This window comes from Dipodomys merriami, unplaced genomic scaffold (assembly GCF_024711535.1).
Source record: "Dipodomys merriami isolate MVZ:Mamm:240054 unplaced genomic scaffold, mDipMer1.0.p SCAF_52, whole genome shotgun sequence".
Lineage (NCBI taxonomy): Eukaryota > Metazoa > Chordata > Mammalia > Rodentia > Heteromyidae > Dipodomys > Dipodomys merriami.
The window spans coordinates 6,778,398-6,797,858 of record NW_027206091.1 but is presented as its reverse complement, the minus strand read 5'-3'; the positions used below and the strand labels follow the sequence as shown (position 1 = coordinate 6,797,858).

Below are 19,461 nucleotides of genomic sequence, written 5' to 3'. Positions count from 1 at the left end.
CACTTGAGTCATAGTGCCACTTCCGGTTTTCTGGTGATTGATTGGAGGTAAGATTTTCATGGACTTTCCTGCATAGGCTGGCTTTGATCCATGATCCTCAGATCTCAGCCTCCTGAGTAGCTAGGATGACAGGCATGAGACACTGGTGCCTGGCAGCAGGCACCACATCTTATTCCCCAGAATCTCAGCTCCCTCTTCCTGGAAGCCTGAGCCCCAACTCAACTCTCAGAACAGGAGGCAAATCCCACAGGAAGCAGCAACTGGACAGCATTTATTTCCTCCTTGGGCCTGGCAGGCTGGGAGCAGAGTACAGGCAAAGGCACTGGGGTGTGTGAGCCTGCAGCAACCTGGAGCTTCTTTGGCTGCCTGGGTGGTAACTAAGCCAGGGTGTGTCGGGACTGGAGTGATCATCTCAGAACTGAGATAGGGCCCTGGGGACATGGAAGTGTGGGGTTTGGCACAGGTACAGGATAGGTAATGGAGAGGGTATGGTGGGGTGCGGTGACCTGTGGGCAGAGGGTATCTTAAAGCCAGGGATAACACAGGGTATGGCAAGATGGGACATGTTGGGTTCTGGCTGGTGTAGGTGCTGCTGGGTGCCAAGGACTGCGGAAGGAAAGGCCTGTGGATAACAGGATGTGCTATGACACTATGCCTGAAGACAGATCAGCCCTGGGTAACATCCAGGTACAAGACAGCGCCACAGTGAGGAGGTGAGGGGCTAAACGGCAGGGGATCCCACTCAGGAATACATTGTCAGCTGCAGCCACTGGAGAGAGAAAGATACACAAGTGAGGAGCAGGGAACCCTTGGGCACTGAGCACCTCACCCAGGGGCTGTTGGGAAAATAGGGGGAAGGGGCCAGAACTCTGAGCTGAGCACCCACACCCCAGGCTGGCGCTTCGTACCTCCTGGATGTTCACTCGAATTTGTCCACTGCCATCTTTATCAAGAGATTTGAAGGCACCTGGAGATGAAAGGCAAGCTTGGGGGTAAGGCTGTGGCTGGCTTGTTTTCCTTCTAAGGCTCGTACAGGCTGATCCCTCTGCCTTGGATACCCTTCCCTGCCATTTCTCTAGGCTCTCCTCCTCATCCTTTCAGATTCCAGCTCATATACACCCTCTTCCAGAGAGCCCTCCTTGACCCTCTGGGCTGCCTAATCTAGTCCCACTCTGAGTGTCCCCTCAATCCCCATGGGGTAGCTGCCAGTGGACAAACACCTCTGCATCCTGAGCACTGTGAGAGCGGTTCATCAGGTCACCACTGTGTCCCTAGCACTGTCCACCTTAAGATCACCAATGGTGGTCAATGATGGCTGAACAAATCCCCACCCAAGAAAAGAACTCAGGCATCACTCACGGAACATGGCATCCAGTCTGACCAAGCAGCTGATAAAGTTGTCAAAATCCATGCTCCCATTCTCATCGGAGTAGCGCCGGATAATCATGTTGTACAGATGCTCATTCAGGTGGAAGCCTGGGAAATGGTTGACGCCCTTCGATCAGGACCCCGCCCACCTTGGAGCCCCACCCACCGCCAGCTCTCACTACCCATCTCTAATCTCTCATCCCCACCTGCTGCCTCAAAGGCCCCTGGGAGCTCCCTGCTGCTGATGGTCCCCGATCTGTCCACATCGAACTGTTTGTATATCATCTGCGGAGATAGAGGGCAGGGTCCATCTAAGCATCAAGGTATAAAATAATCTCCATGGCTGGGGTGGCGGAATACGGCTCCTGAGGCTGTCACACACCTGCCACTTCTTGATGTTGTTCCATAGATACTTGAATTCTTCAAAGCCCAGCTTGCCTGTGGTATCGCTCTGGCATTAGGTTGTTAAGAACAATGAGACAGGGCCGGGAAGGTGGCTCAGTGGTAGAGTGCTTGCCCTGCATGAATGAGGCCCTGCGTTCCATTCCTCAGCACCACATAAGCAGAAAAGGCTGGAAATGGAGCTATGGCTCACGGCAAAAAAAAACAAACAATGGGACAGGGCTAAGGGTGTGGCTCAAGTGGTAGAGCCTCAGCCTGGCGCATGAGAGGACCTAGTCCAGGCCCCGGTACCACCAGAGAAGAAAGAGAAAGAGGAAGACAGGAGATGGGTGGCTTACACCTGCACACCTAGGTACCCAGGAGGCTGAGATCTGAGGATTGTGGTACAAAGCCAGCCTGGGCAGGAAAGTCTGTGAGACTCTTGTCTCCAATAAACTACTCAAAAAGGCCAGAACTGGTGCTGTTAGAGTGCTAGCATAGAGCAAAAAGAAGCTCATGGACAGCACCCGGGTCCAGAGTTCAAGTCCTAGGACTGGCAAGATAAAAACAGAGAGGAGGGCTGGGAAGGTGGCTCAGCGGTAGAGCGCTTGCCTTGCATGCCTGAGGCCCTGGGTTAGATTCCTCAGTACCACATAAGCTAAAAGAAAAAAGACGGAAGTGGCTCTGTGGCTCAAGTGGTAGAGTGCTAGCCTTGAGCTGAAGAGCTGAGGGAAAAAGAGAGCCAGAGAGACAAGAAATCCTAGCTACTCAAGAAGCTAAGAGCTGAGGGATCAAGGTTTGAAGTGAGTCCAGGCAGCAAATCTCAGTTTCCTCTCAGTTTAATGGCTGGAGAGGAGACAGATTCAAAACTGGAAAATCTGCCAGGTGTTGGTCACTCACATCTATAATCCTAGCAAGTCAGGAGGCAAGATCTGAAGGTCTTGGTTCAAAGCCAGGAAAGTCTGTGAAACCCAGTTAACCAATTAATTAACCAATTAACCGCTAATTAACCACCAAAAGCTGGAAGTATAGCTGTGGCTCAATTGGTAGAGTAACAGCCTTGGCCCAGGACCTTAGTTCAATCTCCCAGAACTTGCACACACAATTGGAAGATCTCAAGATCAAAGTAACAGGGCTATGGGCATGGTTTAAGTGCTAGAAAATCTGCACAACAAGCTCTAGACCCTGAGTTCAAGCCCTAAGTTTAAATTACCCTACTACCACACACACATATACACATACACACACAAACTATTAAAAGTATCTTAACAGCTGGGCGCCTGTAATCCTAGCTACTCAGGAGGCTGAGATCTGAGGATCTCAGTTCAAAGCCAGCCTGGGCAGGAAAGTCTGTGAGACTCTGTTTTTTGTTGTTGTTGTTGTTGGTTATGGGGCCTGAACTCTGTCTGGGCCTGGGCACTCTCCCTCAGCTTTTCAGCTCAAGGCTAGCGCTCTACCACTTGAGCCACAGCACCACTTCCGGCTTTTTCTGCTTATGCTGAAAAGTCAAACCCAGGGCCTCATGCATGCAAGCAACTCCACCAACGAGCCACCTTCTCAGCCCTGTGAGGCTCTTATCTTCAATTAGCCACTCAAAAATCAGAAGTGGCTCAAATTGGTAGAGTGCTAGCCTTGAGGAAAAGAGCTCAGGGAAAGCGCCCAGGCCATGAGTTCAAGCCTCATGACAAAAAAAAAAAATCACAGTAAGCATTAATGTGTGCAGACTACAACAGTATTTAACCTTTTGCACAGGAAGTGGTGCTGTAGCTCAAGCGGTAGAGCACTTGCCTTGAGTTGAAGAGCTCAGGGACAGCGCACAAGCCCAGAGTTCAAGCCCCATGACTGACAAAAAACGAAAAGAAAAGAGAAAATGAGATGGTAAACCTTTTGCACATAGCTTCAGTTTGGTCAGTGTCAGAGATAGGCAAACTGAGGCACAGAGTCAGTAATCTCACTAAAGGAGCACAGTTGGGACTTCACCCTGTATAATTCATGTGTGATCACATGACATATTTATGTGTGCACATATCCAAGATTAGCTTATGACTGGACTATGTGCAAATATACTGAGTTTTTATGAATACATTCCTTCACACACTATATGTATGAACATCTGTGTGTGTGTGCGTGGTGTGTGTGTGTGCGTGTGTGTGCGTGCATGAGTGTTAGCAGTTTAGATTCTCAAGCCTAAAAGATTAGAGTATTTGAAGCTTTCACTCTTTGGCTGGCATTCTACCACCTGAGCCACACCTACAGCCTCTTATTACTTATTCTCTCTCTCTTTTTTTTTTTTGCCAAGCCTGGGGCTTGAACTCAGAGCCTGGGCACTGTCCCTGGGCTTCTTTTTGCTCAAGGCTAGCACTCTACCACTTGTGACACAGCTCCACTTCTGGCTTTTTCTGTTTATGTGGTACTGAGGAATTGAACCCAGGGCTTCATGCATGCTAAGCAAGCACTCTTCCACTAAGCCACATTCCCAGCTCTATTTATCCTTAATTAAAATTTCAAAGAACTCTCTGAGCCTCCTTCCTCACCTACAAAATATAGAACAGTTGTGTTAGCGTATATGTCAGGGTTTCTATGAAAGTTCCATCTATTATTCTAAATAAAGTGCAAGGTGTCACTGCTGCTGTCTTTTTTTTTTTCTTGGCAGTAATTGGGTTTAAACTCAAGACCTTGTGAATGCCAGGCTGGCATTCGACCACTTGACCCATGCCTGCAAGTTCTGCTTTTTGCTGGTTATTTTGGAGATGAGGCTAGCAAACTTTTTTTTCCCCTGAGCTGTCTTTGAACCTGAATTCTCTAGATTTCACAGCCTCCTGACTAGCTAGGATTATAGGCATGAGCCTCTGGTGCTTGGCTGGTATCATTACTTATCACAAGTCTCTATGTTTGTGTTTTTGAGTATGAAAACAACACCTTTGCTGTCCTAAACATATGCTCAAATACTTCCCTCTTCAGCAGGGTGCCGGTGGCTCACGCCTGTAATCCTAGCTACTCAGGAGGCTGAGATCTGAGGATCTTGGTTCAAAGCCAGCCCGGGCAGGAAAGTCCGTGAGACTCTTATCTCCAATAAACCACTAGAAAACCGGAAGTGGTGCTGTGGTTCAAGAGGTAGAGCACTCACCTTGAGCTGAAGAGCTGAGGGATAGTGCCCAAGCCCAGAATTCAAGCCTCACAATCGACCCCCCCCAAAAAAGTTCTCTCTTCACCCAGAGCCCCAATACCTATCTCATCTTCCCAAAGGATACATCCATCACAGCCACCATGCTGCGACAGGTATCAAGGCCAAAGCCATCAGTTTTCAAATCAGGATCTGTGGGGGGAAGGGGAAAAGTTGAAGGTCAAAGTTTAAAGATCATAGCTCCCCCAGCTCCCATGTCTCTAAACGTTCCCCATGCCTTGACCCTGGTCACTCACGTCTGGTCACCACCTTGTTGAGAATGTTCATGAGTTCCGTGGCACTGACCTCCATGTCCTGTGGGCCCAAGTTTAGAGGCGGGTCAGGGGAGACTGAAAGGGGTCTGGATATGTCATGAGGAATGGGAATTAGGGGGAGGGGAGTGTCACTGTCAAGTATGTGTGTACAAGAAGGCCTGGGAGACCCAGGTGCTGGTGGCTCACGCCTGTCATCCTAGCTACTCAGGAGGCTCAGATCTGAGGATTGCGGTTCAAAGCCAGCCTAGGTGGGAAAGTCCGTGAGATTCTTATCTCCAAGTGAACCACCAGAAAACCGGAAGTGGGGCTGTGGCTCAAGTGGTAGAGCGCTCTCCTTGAGCAGAAGAGCTGAGGGAGACAGTGCCCAGGCCCAGAGTTCAAGACCCCCCCCCTCAAAAAAAAAGGCCCGGGAGGAATTAGGACAGGACCAGTGGCCCGGGATTACTTACATCTCCAGCCAGCTGGGCAAAGAGTCTCCGGAACTGGCGGACCTCCTCACTCTCGTTGGCCTCAATGTTGGAGTAATGGGTGCGTGGGGGCTGTGGAGGGAGCGGACATCTTCAGAGGAGAAATGGCATCTGCCACCCTGGCTCCCCCGCCCCCAAGCACCCAAGGTAGGAAAGCCAGGGTGGGTGGGGCAGCCAATGATTCCAGGAGCACAGGGCGGTAATAAATGGCCAGGGAGCATGGCACAGGATGTGGCTGGCACCCGTGGTTGAGTTTGGGGATTTGACAGAGGGAAAGAGTTAATAGCCAAGAAGTTCCCTCAGAGGGGAATTCCTGTAGAGGCTGCTTCTCTGTAGGTACAGGGATGGGGGTCTGACACCAGCCCAGGGATGTGCAGGGGGGCTTACCGGGGGCTCCGGATTGTACTGCGCAGCTGCCTCGCTGAGAAGAGACGAGGAGGGGTTAGCGTCGGGGGGCGGGGCCGCCAACGGGCAGCCGCAGAATGGCCAGCCCCCACCCCTCAGATTCCACACCTCCACCCTTCAAGGGTCCCCATCCACACTGGCTGGTAGTCCCGCCCTTCATCTAGCTGGTTTCTAATCCCATCATCCCAGGCAGACATCAAGTTATCTTGGCCCCAATCAACAACCCCAAACCCCACCCAGATATAACAGTGAGCTCTTTAAGGGCTCCCTTCTTAAAGGCTCTGTTCCCACCGTTCCCCCCCCCCCCCCCCCCCCCGCCTTCCCCCTTGCTTGGGCCCCATCTTCCTTGGGCCCTAGCTACCCCAGGAATGTCTTTCTGAATGTCTATCTTTCCTACACCCTACTTCGGCTCTATTAGGCCCTGCCCCTTTGGGGGATGACTGCTTAGTGACCAAGGCCCAAGGCCAAGGAACAACCTGCAGGGCATATCTTCTCCATTAACCCCCCTCCCACCCCCCCATCTCTCTCTCACACACATACACGTTATTACCCATACTCAGCTTTTTCTGGTGTATTTCATCCCCTATCACTTTAGGCCCTGGCCTCTCCTGGGCCCATCTCCTCATTAATCATCTACACTAAGTCCTGCACCCCTGGAGATCACCCAGATTCATTGGCTTAGCTCTTTTTATGAAATAGAGGTGGGGTAGAGCGCCAGCCTTGAGGTGGAAAAGTTAAGGGAAAGAGCCCCAAGGCCCTGAGTTCAAGCCCTGGGAGCAGCAGCAGCAGCAACACACACACACACACACACACACACACACACACACACACACACACACACACACACACACACACACACACACACACACACACAGAGGTTAGCTAATGAGGGACACAACCAATCCTGTTAAGTTCATTACCACCACTTCCCCCCAAAAAATACCCACATGAATTCCTTCAGGGTCAACATTACTCACTCAGGCAAGTACCACCCTTGACACACACACACACACACACACACACACACACACACACACACAGAGGTTAGCTAATGAGGGATACAACCAGTCCTGTTAAGTTCATTACCACCACTTCCCCCCAAAAAATACCCACATGAATTCCTTCAGGGTCAACATTATTGACTCACTCAGGCAAGTACCACCCTTGGCCTGTCCCCTTGAACTGAGATTAGGTTGGTTTTTTTTTTCCTTTTTGTCAGTCATGGGGCTTGAACTCTGGACTTGGGCGCTGTCTCTCAGCTCTTCAGCTCAAGGCTAGCACTCTACCACTTTTGGCTTCCTCTGCTTATGTGGTACTGAGGAATCGAACCCAGAGTCTCATGCATGCAAGGCAAGCACTCTACCACTGAGCTACCTTCCCAGCCCTCTGGCGATTTATTGGACATAAGAGGTTCATGGGCTTTCCTGCTTCGGCTGGCTTTGAACCGTGATCCTCAGATCTCAGCTTCCTGAGTAGCTAGGATTACAGGCGTGAGCCACCGGCACCGTTCAACTTCCTTTTTTTTTCCAATGCTGGTACTGGGTGCTGTCCCTAAGGCTGTTTTGCTCAAGGCTACTGCCCTACCACAAGAGCCACCACCGGCTTGTTAGTGATTAATTGGAGGTAAGAGTCTCAAGGCCATTTCTGCCCAGACTAGGTTTGAACCTGGCGAGTAGCTAGGTTGACAGCCGTGAGCTGTCAGGCTCTCCGTGAGCCCTTTCTCCTTAAGGGTAGTCTCCTGGCAGAGGCTAGAACAATTTGAGGAGCCCCAGTCAGTCTCAGGTAAATCCCACTTTACATACTTGACCACGCCCATTCCGACCACGCCCCGTGGATGCCACGCCCACACTTTTGCTCCGCCTCACCTGATGGCGCTAATGACTCCGCCCAGGATGCGCATGGCCGTGCCGCCGCCGCCGCCGCCGCCGCCCAGGCCCATTCCTCCGCCGCCGCCACCCCCGCCGCCCCCCGCCCCGCTGATCAGACCCCCCAACACATTCCCCAGGCCGCCGCCCAGGCCCCCGCCGCCGCCGCCGCCGCCGCCCTTCAGGAACGAGTTAACCAGGAACATGGCAGCGACTCAAGACTCCTAAGGAGAAGAGAAAGGGCGTCAGGGCCGCAGCCTCGCGCCGGAGCCCGCCCCTCCCGCAGAAATGTTTCGGAAGCTGGATGGGGCGCGGGGGGGGGGAGGGGGGGGACCCGCGGCCCGGGTTCAGGCTGGTGACGAGGGTTGGTGGTCCTCGGATGGGTGGGAGCGGAAGGATCAGGTTTGAAACCCACCAGGATAGAAAAGGGCAAACAGTCCTAGTTGGGTGGGGATGGGGAGGTAGAGGGGGGAAGCCCCCACATTTTGCGTTAAGGTGTACCTGGCGGGCCTGGGAGCTCAAATCTAAAACCCAGACACCACCATCACCCCAGCTGGACTTAGGGGCGCCGCGGCTCACGCCTGTCATCCCAGCTACGTAGGAGGCTGAGATCTGAGGATCACGGTTCTAACCCAGCCTGGGCAGGAAAGTCCGTGAGACTCGGATCTCCAATAAGCCACAGAAAAGGACCGAAGTGGCGCGAGTGGAAAGGGCCAGGGGGCAGCGCCCAGGCCCCGAGTTCCGGCTCCGGGACCCGTGCACACGCACAGAAACCACTCCATTTAGAGGTCTGGGCCGGAAGGGGTCGCGGGTCAGTTTCTCCCCGGGGTGGGGCTCAGGAAATTCCTAGTACGGGTGACAGCTCGGGGTAACGGGGCCCCCACCCCCCACCCGAATGGCTAAATGCAGCCCCAGGACCGCAGCTCGGGGCCCCTGGGCATGGGGAGGGGGGAGACGCAACTAATTAGATCTCCCCATCGCTAGGTTTATATTTTAGATCAGTCCAAGAACTGGATTTGATTTTGGACGAGATAGAAGGGAGGAAGGAGGGGGCGCCCCGGGGCGGGGTAACGAGGCTCGCACGCACAGGCCTGGGGGCTCGGATCTGAGGCACCGCCCCACCCCTCCACGCGGCCTCCGGTCCGGCTACTTCTGGGTCTGTCGAGCCTCAGATTGAGGGGTGCAAGGGAGTGGGGGGGGGTGTTCTGGGCCGGGGTCAGCGCCTCACCCGTCCGTGGATCCGCAGCTCCGGGGCCTCCCGCAGCGTCCGGTTCTGGAGGGCGGGGCCGTGAGTCAGGCCCGGCGGCGGCCGCGGCGGCGGGGTCACACCCGGCCTCGGCCCGGGGCCCCGCTCGGTCCTAGCGCCGGCCCCCGGGACTGCGCCTGCGCGCGGCGGCCCCGCCCCGTCACGGAATTGGGAGACTAGGGCTGTCTGAGTCATTCCCAGGTTGATGGTTCGAATCCCGCTCGGCTTCGTTCCACCTTTGCTTTACCACCCTGGTGTAAATGGCCAGGCTTGGGAAATTAGAGCTGCGAAGACACATTTCTGGTGCCTCCCTGTGAAGTGTCACCCTGTGGCTGTCTCCACCTGCCTAAGGTGGCGGTTTACCGGCTGCCCTATAAGGGACTCAGTAAGCGGCCTCTTCTTCCTTGCCGTATAGACACACAGTACCTAGGGCACCAATTTCCGTTTGTTTTCCAGGCCGGGGAGGTGGGGGGGGGGAATGCATTTGTTACAAGGACATGGTCTCCCTGTCCTCTGCAGGCTCTGGATGGAAGCTTAAGGAGCCTTCCTATGGCACGTTCTCCCTACCCCCATCCTGGCTGGGCCTCCAGGTGTGGGGTCTTCCACACTCCAAAGAGAGCCCGGGATACAGGAAAAGTCCCTTGGCCCAGACATCCCGAGGTCCCAGAAGCAAGCACCAGGACAAGGCAGTTGCCTTTGCCTTCCAGTTTGGACGTGCAATCTTTGTGCTCCCTGTTCTTTTCCTGGCCTCGTCTTTGGTGGGTCTCCTTGGGGAGCACAGGCTTCAGGCTGAATCCTGGCTCTGACCCCAAAACAGTAACTTGAGCAATAATATTCCTGTGGCTTGCTCCTCCACTTAGTATGTCTTATCACTTAGAATTAGGTAATACATGCTTAGTGAACCAAAGCTCCTCAGGGGGGTTGACTTAGGCATCCTCAGATAATATTGCCTTCCTTTCTTTCGTGTGCATGTCCCATAGATCACAGCATTTGTCTCCATAACAGCCCTGTGGAATGGGTGCTGTTTATTTTTATAATGGTACTGGGGCCTGAACTTAGGGCCTGGCCACTCACTGTCAACCTTTTTCAGGTCAAGGTTGGGGCTCTACTACTTAAGCCACACCGCCATTTCTAGCTTTTTGCTGGTTTATTGGAGATAATAAGGGTCTTACAGTCTTTCCTGCCCAGGGTTGGTTTCGAACCTCAATCCTCAGATTTTAGCTAGGATTACAGGTGTGAGCCACTGGTACCCTAATGGGTGCTCTTTATCATCTGTTTGTAGATAAAAAATGCAAGTGAAGCCAGGCAGCCAGACTCCCTAGTCAGTCCCTTTAACCAACTATTCTTATGCAGTGACTTTTCATAATATAATTGATATGATAATTACAATAGTTCAAATAACAAGATAAATGCAGACTGTACAATTGCAGCTTGTGTATCCCCAGGGCTTGCTGGGGCCACGCCAGGCAACTGCTTTATATGCCTATGTAGAAATCCAGGTGTAACAGGACAGAAAAGGGAGGCAATGAAAGGCAGGGTCATAGAGAATGGCAGGAACCGGTCAGAACCTGGGCTTGGCTAGTGAAAATTTATTTGATGATGACTAACCCGGATTCCCTTCTTGCCACACCCTTTCCTGCCACACAGAGAAGTTTGTCTTGTTGCTCATCCTCAGGCATTTGCCTAAACTGTGACCTCTGTCTAAAGCACTTTTATTTTTTATTTTTTTTTGTCGGTTGTGGGGTTTGACCTCTGGGCCTAGACACTGTCCCTCAGCTCTTCAGCTCTTCAGCAAGCCCTCTACCACTTGAGCCACAGCGCCACTTCCAGTTTTTTTTTTTGTTGTTTGTTTATGTGGTACTGAGGAATTGAATCCTGGGCTTCATGCATGTTAGGCAAGCACTCTACCACCAGGCCATTCCCAACTCTCACTTCCGGTTTTCTGGTGGTTAACTGGAGATAAGAGTCTCATGGAAGCTGGGTGCCAGGTGGCTCACGCCTGTAATCCTAGCTACTCAGGAGGCTGAGATCTGAGGATTGTGGTTCAAAGTCAACCCGGGCAGGAAAGACCGTGAGATTCCTATCTCCAATAAACCACTAGAAAACTGGAAGTGGCACTGTAGCTCAAGTGGTAGAGCACTGGCCTTGAGCTGAAGAGTTGAGGGACAGCACCCAGGCCCAGAATTTAAGCCCCCAAACCAACAACAAAAAAAAAGTCTCACAGATGTTTGTGCCCAGGTTGGCTTTGAACTGTGATCGCCAGATCTCAGCCTCCTCAGTAGCTAGAATTAAAATCATGAGCCCACTGGCGCCTGGCTTTACTTTTCAATTTTTTTTTTTTTTTTTTTTTTTTGTCGGTCATGGGGCTTGAACTCTGGGCCTGGGCGCTGTCCCTCAGCTCTTCAGCTCAAGGCGAGCGCTCTACCACTTGAGCTACAGCGCCACTTCCGGTTTTCTGGTGGTTTATTGGAGATAGGAGTCTCACGGTCTCTCCTGCCCGGGCTGGCTTTGAACCGCGATCCTCAGATCTCAGCCTCCTGAGTAGCTAGGATTACAGGCGTGAGCCACCAGCGCCCGGCCTACTTTTCAAATTTTTTTGCCTTCATCTACTCAGACTTGAGTGTAGGCTCCCGAGTCTCTCTTTTTTTTTTTGGTCAGTCATGGGGCTTGAACTCTGGGCCTGGGTGCTGTCCTTGCACTCTTCAGCTCAAGGCAAGTGCTCTACTGCTTGAGCCACAGCACCACTTCCGGTTTTCTAGTGGTTTATTGGAGATAAGAGTCTCAAGGAGTTTCCTGCCCAGCTGGCTTTGAACCAAGATCCTTAGATCTCAGCCTCCTGAGTAGCTAGGTTGGCAGGTGTTAGCCACCAGCGCCGGGCTCCCAGTCTCTTCTTTTAGGAAGTCCTATCCTGTAACCACACTCACCTAGAGGCTGCCTGATGGGTGCTCTCACAACTGCTTGTTGAATTAATTATATATAGCTTGTAGTCTGACATGGTGGCACAGGCTTAAATGCCAGCACTCAGGAGGCTGAGGCGAGAGGATTACGAGTGCAAGGCCAGCCTGGGCCGCACAATAAGGCTCTGTCCCAACAATAAAACAAAAAACCCTATTGTGGTTTCCACAGTGATCCCGGCACCACACAATCACCGCTGTCATCCAATTGCAGTACCGCCCACTGCCAAGCATTCAGCCACCTCCATTTCCTATTAATTCCCTGTGTCATAGGAAGATAGCTAGACCAAGGAGAGGGGGAGGGGAAAGGGACAGGGAAGGGGGGAGAGGGGGGAGGAGAGAGAGAGAGGGAGAGGGAGAGGGAGAGAGAGAGAGAAAATGTGGAGCATGTCGCATGGCTATCTGGGAAATAAAGTCCTCTTGCTAAGCCGGAGTCACAGGGAGAGCAACTGGAACTACTCACTCCCGGGCTAGCGGCAGCTGGGCGGTGTGCTGCTGCCCCCAGGTGGCTACTTAACAATTATTATCGAGACTAGGGAGGATCAAGGAAAGGGAACTGGGTAAGAAATCCGGCTGCCAGGCACTGGTAATCCAAGCTACCCAGGAGGCTGAGATCTGAGGATGGAGGTTTAAAGCCAGCCCCGGCAGGAAAGTCCGTGAGACTCTTATCTCCAATGAACTACCAGAAAAACGGGACATGGTATTGTGGCTCAAGTGGTAGAGCGCTAGCCTTGAGCTGAAGAGCTGAGGGACAGTACCCAGGCCCAGAGTTCAAGCCCCACGACCGAGAAAAAAAAAAAAAGGGGAGGGGGCTGGGAAGGTGGCTCAGTGGTAGAGCGCTTGCCTTGCATGCCTGAGGAAGAAAAAAAAGCCCCAAGTGGCGCTGTGGCTCAAGTAGAGCTCTAGCCTTGAGCTGAAGAGCTGAGGGACAGCGCCCAGACTCAGAGTTCAGTCCCCACGACCGGACCCCCCCCCCAAAAAAAAGATGGTTTCTCTTGTTTTCTCAGGACTGAAAAATTCCCATATAACACTGGCAGCTGGAGCATGAGGAAATGGATGGTGAAGCACCAAGATGTATAGAGACGGACAAGGGCTGCTGACAACAGAGGTCAGACCAGGCTGTTTGGTGATTCAAAAAGAATTAACTTTCATCCTGCTTAAGCTATTATCTTTTTGGGCCTATCAGTTACAGCACAGAACATTACATCAAGTAGCAAAGGACAAAGAACAATCTACAGGCCTCCAACTAGTCCTACCGCTTTGTGCAGGTTCCTGTTCTATACACCACCCCCCTCCAGCTTTCCTCAGCCGCTCCCCAAATCAGAGGCCCTCACATACTTCCCCAGTTTCTGATGAATTTAATTTATGAGTGTTACAAATACACAGCAGGTGGAAGGTAAAGAAACAGAGATGGGTCAGGTGAAGGGGGCATGGGCGTACATACAGGGAGGGACAATGAAGGGAGTCAGGAGCTGGAGCAGGGAGACATCCTTCCTTGGGTGTCACATCTCATCCAATCCATAGTCTTCCTCTGGGAAGTCCCCCACTGTTACCACTGATGGCTTGACGAAGGCTCCGTACTTGTCCTGGCACTCAAAGTAGCGCTTCCCATTCACACTGCAAGGCATGATGGGAGCCAGTGATTAGAGCACCTGTGTGGCTTCCAAAGATGAGAAGGCTCGCCCAGCGGTGCCTGGATTTGCACACAAGCATGTGCACGTATATGCACCCCCCTCAGTGGGAACATGCCTACCTGCCGTCGTTTTTCCCTAGTGGCTCATCATAGCGGACACCAATCCAGTAGCCGGGCTTGAAATCTGTGAGTCCTGCCAGGGGAGAAACCTGGTGAAACCTGTGCACAGGGCTCCCCCACAGTCAGGCCTATAGGCTGAAAGCCTGTGCTGGAGAAAACCACTCCTTACTACCCACACTCTCTTCCCCTAAGACATTGGGCTCCTCCAGGACCACCAGCATGGAGACAGAGCCTCTTCACTGATTACTCTCCATGATCCCACCCCTGCCCATTCACTCAGCCCCAGCCAAAACAAAAGGGGGGCAGCATAGTTCCATTGCCACAGAGAGCACAGATTCCTGCATTCACATACAGACTAGCATTCACACCAAAGGCCTCTGTAGCAACATGGCAATGAATAAAGCAAACCTGCCCACAGCTTGACCTTGGACTTGCAGCCTCCAGAACAGTGAGAAATCCATTTCTGTTCTTTTTTTTTTTTTTTTTTTGTCAGTCATGGGCTTGAACTCTGGGCCTGGGCACTGTCCCTCAGCTCTTCAGATCAAGGCAAGTGCTCTACCACTTGAGCTACCGCTGTAGTTTACTGGAGATAAGAGTCTCATAGTCTTTCCTGCTGGGGCTGGCTTTAAACCACGATCCTCAGATCTCAGCCTCCTGAGTAGCTAGGATTACAGGTGTGAGCCACCAGCGCCCGGCTACATTTCTGTTCTTTTAATTCCCTATATGTGGTACTTCATTGGAGGAGCCCTAGCAAACTAGTGCTCACCCAACAACAAGAAGAGAAACAATTCAGCTGGGCACCCTAACTCACACTTGTAATCTCAGCTACTTGGGAAGTTCAAAATCCAAAGCTATCTTAGGGAAAAAGGGAAACCCCTGAGGGTGAATAATATTAAAACATATTGCATGTATGTGTGAAGATAATGTAAGAAATATCAGTAAGCTGGGTGCCAGTGGCTCACACACATAATCCTAGCTACTCAGGAGGCTGATATCTGAGGATCACAGTCCAAAGCCAGCCCAGGAAGACAAACCCATGAGACTCTGATCTCCAATTAACCACCAAAAAGCCAGAAATGGCACTATAGCTGAAGTGGTAGAGCACCAGCCTGGAGTGAAAAATGCTAAGGGACAGTGCCCAGGCCCTGAGTTCAAGCCCCCGAACTGACAAAAAAAAAAAAAAAAAAAAAAGCTAGGCTCTCCTTGAAGGCCAAGTCCCAGGCCTCTGGACAGAGCAGGTTTCAGGGACTACTGACAGAATGAATGGCATTCTGCTCAGCCTTAGGATCCAGCAATCCCTGGGCTACTACTACATACCTACATACATGACGGTGCCCCGGCGCGGGGACTGCCCCAGTGGCCGCACCTCACAGCGGCTACCCACGGAGATGGCACTGGCTTGGGCTTTCTCCTCGGCAAGGCGCTGGGCTGCCTCAGCCTCTTGCTGTGCCTTCTGTTCTTCATTGTAAGGGCCAAGTTTGCTTCGCTTCAAAAAGGATCGGACTGAGTCTGTGGATCGGGTATGGTGGGGGAGACAATTGGACTCAATGGCTGGGCTGTGTATCTGTCTCATCCCCCCAGGGCCAACATTCCTGCAGTCATTCTTCTATTCCAGGGACTGGAATGCTGTCACATATGTCCAGGCCTGTGCATGGCCCATCTTCTCCCTGCCCCTCAGTCTCTGCTCCAATCAAGCCCGTCTTTCCCACTACCTATGCTAAGGTGCTTACAGTTGATGACACTGCCACGTGTCCTGCCTGCCCCACCTCAGGCTGCCAAGTGACTCTCACTGCTGTTCCCCAACCTCCTCTCTACCTTCCCAAGCACCATCTGTCCCGATCCCCTCTAAGCCTTCTGCCTGCACGGCCCACTCCTCACTCCCCACCCAACCCCACATTCACATTCTGTACCTTGCCTCTGTTCATAGGCCTCTTGTGAGATCTTGTATTTCTCCACCTTGGATACATCCTCATACTCCCCAAGGCGGGCACCACTGTGGTCAATGACCTGTGGGAGAGTGGGGGGGGGTGTAACCTGGGATGCTGGGGTGCACATGCACTTGGACCATCCTGTAGACTCAAGTCTCCTTATTTGGGAGAAACCAAGTTCCTCCCCTCCCCACCTTTCATCCCAGCCATTTCTCCCTCCTGAACAGAGCAGAAGGGACAGTGTCCCGTTCCCCCCTCCCCCCCCCCCCCGTGTGTGTGTGTGTGTGTGTGTGTGTGTGTGTGTGTGTGTGTGTGTAATTACTGAGGCTTGAACTCAAGGCCTGGGCACCTTCTCTGAACTGTTTTTTTTTTTGTTTGTTTGTTTGGGTTTTTTTTTTTTAACTGTATTTTTTTTTGTCTTTTCTTTTTTGGTACTGGGGATCGAACCCAGGACGTTGCACTTGCTAGGCAAGCGCTTTGCCACTGAGCTACATCCCAGCCCTCTGAACTGTTTTTTGTTCAAAGCTAGTGTTCTACCACTTAGACCCATATCTACTTCGTTTTTTTTTTTCCTTTGGCGGGGGAGAGGGGGAGTTAAATGGAGATAAGAGTCTCACAGACTTTCCTGCCCAGGCTGGCTTAAAATCACAGTCCTCAGATCTCAGCTTCCTGAGTAGCTAGGGTTACAGGCATGAGCCACTGGTACCTGGCTCGGAAGCTCTTTCTTTAGTTCCCAGAGGGAGGCAATTACCATTTCTAGATACCCCCAGTTCCCTGAGTTTGAATCATCGGTCCAAGATCACTCTAGGCTGTCACTGTACAGTGATATGGACATTTCTCATCATGCTGGACTGGGGGGGGGAAGGGCGGTTCCATAAGGGTAGGGCTTATGTATGTTGGTCATCACACACTTGCTTTCATGGCAAGCATCTGATCAATAAATGAATGGACAGGGTCCCAGCGACGGTGGCCTCACATGGATTCGGCAACCGTTGTCTACGGGATAGGAGCCCAGCAAAGCGTCTTCCTGATCTAACTTGCTGTAGAACTTATCATCGGCTCCATACAGCTCCAATTCCATGCAGGAAGCAGGGCTGCCCACCACCAGTTCCAGCTTGCACTGCGGGGAGACGGAGGAGGGTGGAGAAAGACTGTCAGTGGCCCCATCCTCTCCCTCAAGGTTGCACCTCTGTTCTCCATCACCCCACCTAGGTAACCATCACTCAAGGCCCACCAGACCTCTGCTTCTTCCAGTCCCCCATCCCCTCCGCTCGGCCACAGGCTCCCAGGAGCATCTGATTATATTTTCTCCCCGGCCCCGCCCCTACCCTCTGGGATCTCAAGTTCTCCCAATTCACCCAAGGCCGAATCCCGTAGTCCGGGCATCCACAGATAACCTTAGGACCACCCACAACCCTTTATTTGCCACACCCCTAGGGCACCACCTCCAAGGCCGCACCTTGAATTCAGCAATAGTGAGATTGCGACTGTACCGCTTTTCGGAGCGGAAACTGTTGAGGGAGCTGCTGATGAAAACGTTCACGGTGGGCGCCGACAACCCCGTCACCTCCATCCTGCCGCGCCCTGCCGCACGCCACAGCGCAGCTCGGCCGCCTCACACCGGTTCCGCAGACAGCGCCGCCGCCGCTTCTGGGATAGAGGTCCCGCCCCGCCCGCTCCTGAGCAGGACGAATCAGAAGGCTCCCGCTGGAAGGCTCAGCCAATCGTTGCCATTCTTTCTCCATGGCCCGGAAGTTGGCTCTCCCTTACTCTTAGGTAGGCCCAACCAATCCTGAGAGGCTTTCCAGAGCTCTCTGTTCTTCCAATAGCCATACAGGAAACGGTCTGGGTGAAGCCAGGAGAAAGGACTGGCAGGAGAAATCCCGGTCCGCGAAAAATTCGCACTGCGCATGTGCACTGGTCCAAGGGAAGCGCGATGGCGTCTTCTACTTACGCTCCGCGCCTGGCGTGTTTGCATTGCGCCTCATAGTCTCGGTTGTTATACTCGGTCTATTCCCCTTCCGTAAGCCAGGGCGGCAAGGTCCCCAAGTTAGAAGCGATTACTACGGGCTGTCAAAAGGCCCAGGCGAGCAACAAGCCAAGCTCCGCGCCCAAGGGACCAGGTTCCTGTAGGAGGCTCCGCCCCTTGTGGGCGCAGCGCCTAGGTCTGACCCTTCGCGCGACCCGTAGCGCGGTCTGCGCACGCGCGGGAGGCTGCGCGATCAGTGCGTAACTATGGAACCCGATGGCACCTACGAGCCGGGCTTTGTGGGTATTCGCTTCTGCCAGGAATGGTAAGAGGGGGAAGTGAGCGTGAGAGGGGAGCAAGGGGTGACCCCACGCCTGACCTCCGACTTTCCCCGACCCGCAGTAACAACATGCTGTACCCCAAGGAAGACAAGGAGAACCGCATCCTGCTGTACGCGGTGAGCGCGGGTCGCGGGGCGGCCCCGTTAGTTGTCCCCGCCGTACCCCGCTTCTGTGACCCACAAACGTGTGCTCCCGACGGGCCCTGGTGGCCTTTGCTCTTGACCATTACCCCAGTGACCCCGCTCCCCTGTCTCGCCCATCCCCGAGGTGACTTCATCTTCCTTTCTGGGATCCCCCTTTCCTGATCCCGTAGACGTTTTTGTGACCCACCCACACCCCTTCCCCCCCCCCCACGCTCGCCCCCTCGCAGTGCCGGAACTGTGACTACCAGCAGGAAGCGGACAACAGCTGCATCTACGTCAACAAAATCACGCACGAAGTGGAGTGAGTGGCAGGACCAGGGTTTGGGGTGATGGGCTCTGTCCTGGGAGCACCCCAGCTAAGCGTAATTGCTCACACACACACACACATCCCTGCAGCGAGCTGACCCAGATCATCGCGGACGTGTCCCAGGACCCCACTTTGCCGCGGACCGAAGACCACCCGTGCCAGAAGTGAGCGCTGGGTTGAGGGTAGCGCGTTTTCTGGAGTTGGGGCTGGGTGGTGGGTAGGATATCAAAACTTTGGAGTGACAGAAGCCGCTCCTCAGGTGTGGCCACAAGGAGGCAGTGTTCTTCCAGTCACACAGTGCCCGGGCTGAGGTGAGTGGCTGGATTGCTCCCTGCGTGCTTGGGGCTTGGGTCCTGTTCCCAGAGAGGGCAGAAATACCAAGATTAGAGCCCAATGCCGGTGGTTTATGTATATAATCCTAGCTGCTTAGGAGGCTGAGATCTGGGGATCGCAGTTCAAAGCCAGCTTGGGCAGGTAAGTCTGTGAGACTCTTATCGCCAATGAACCACCAGAAAACCAGAAGTGTTGCTGTCTGAAAGAGGCAAAGTCTTGAACAGAAGAGCTCAGGGACAACACTCAGGCCCTGAGTTGGGGAGGGTGGACAACAAAAACTAAAGTGACCCCACTGTTCCCAGAATCTTAGGCTGGACCCTTGCTAGTTGGGAAAGTTTCCTTGATTGTGTTTTTGGGGTGGGTAGACTCTCTGAGTCCTGAACCTTTCTAACTATGCATCCTCTCCACCAGGATGCCATGCGCCTGTACTATGTTTGCACTGCCCCACACTGTGGCCACCGCTGGACCGAGTGAGCATCCCTAACTCCCCCTGTAATAAATACCAGATTCTGTGCCCATATTTCCCGTGTTTATTCCCCTGGGCCTGGCGGGTGGGACAGGGG

At 53.0% G+C, this 19,461-nt stretch overlaps 3 protein-coding genes across 5 annotated transcripts; 1 reads left to right on the top strand and 2 right to left on the bottom strand.

Moving 5' to 3' along the window:
- Positions 1-244: 244 nt before the first annotated feature.
- On the bottom strand, positions 245-9,236 carry LOC138811099 (calpain small subunit 1-like). Its single transcript, XM_069998660.1, has 11 exons — positions 9,153-9,236; positions 7,925-8,148; positions 6,042-6,075; positions 5,637-5,726; positions 5,170-5,227; positions 5,001-5,065; positions 1,751-1,819; positions 1,575-1,653; positions 1,360-1,476; positions 909-967; positions 245-769 (listed from the first exon to the last, which is right to left on the bottom strand). The coding sequence occupies exons 2-11, from the start codon at positions 8,128-8,130 to the stop codon at positions 743-745; spliced, it is 804 nt and encodes a 267-aa protein (XP_069854761.1). The 5' UTR covers positions 8,131-8,148; positions 9,153-9,236; the 3' UTR covers positions 245-742.
- A 4,226-nt stretch (positions 9,237-13,462) lies between these two features.
- On the bottom strand, positions 13,463-17,935 carry Tbcb (tubulin folding cofactor B). Its single transcript, XM_069998749.1, has 6 exons — positions 17,265-17,935; positions 16,782-16,925; positions 15,788-15,884; positions 15,195-15,386; positions 13,878-13,950; positions 13,463-13,741 (listed from the first exon to the last, which is right to left on the bottom strand). Exons 1-6 carry the CDS (start codon positions 17,376-17,378, stop codon positions 13,627-13,629), a joined length of 735 nt encoding a protein of 244 aa, XP_069854850.1. The 5' UTR covers positions 17,379-17,935; the 3' UTR covers positions 13,463-13,626.
- A 55-nt stretch (positions 17,936-17,990) lies between these two features.
- On the top strand, positions 17,991-19,418 carry Polr2i (RNA polymerase II subunit I). Of its 3 annotated transcripts, none has more exons than XM_069998751.1 (6): positions 17,991-18,099; positions 18,177-18,231; positions 18,486-18,559; positions 18,655-18,729; positions 18,825-18,876; positions 19,310-19,418. In XM_069998751.1, exons 1-6 carry the CDS (start codon positions 18,041-18,043, stop codon positions 19,370-19,372), a joined length of 378 nt encoding a protein of 125 aa, XP_069854852.1. In that variant the 5' UTR covers positions 17,991-18,040; the 3' UTR covers positions 19,373-19,418. The 3 variants fall into 3 exon arrangements, with proteins under 3 accessions (XP_069854852.1, XP_069854851.1, XP_069854853.1); XM_069998750.1 differs by having other exon boundaries at positions 18,811-18,876; XM_069998752.1 differs by lacking the exon at positions 18,825-18,876.
- The last annotated feature ends 43 nt before the right edge of the window (positions 19,419-19,461 follow it).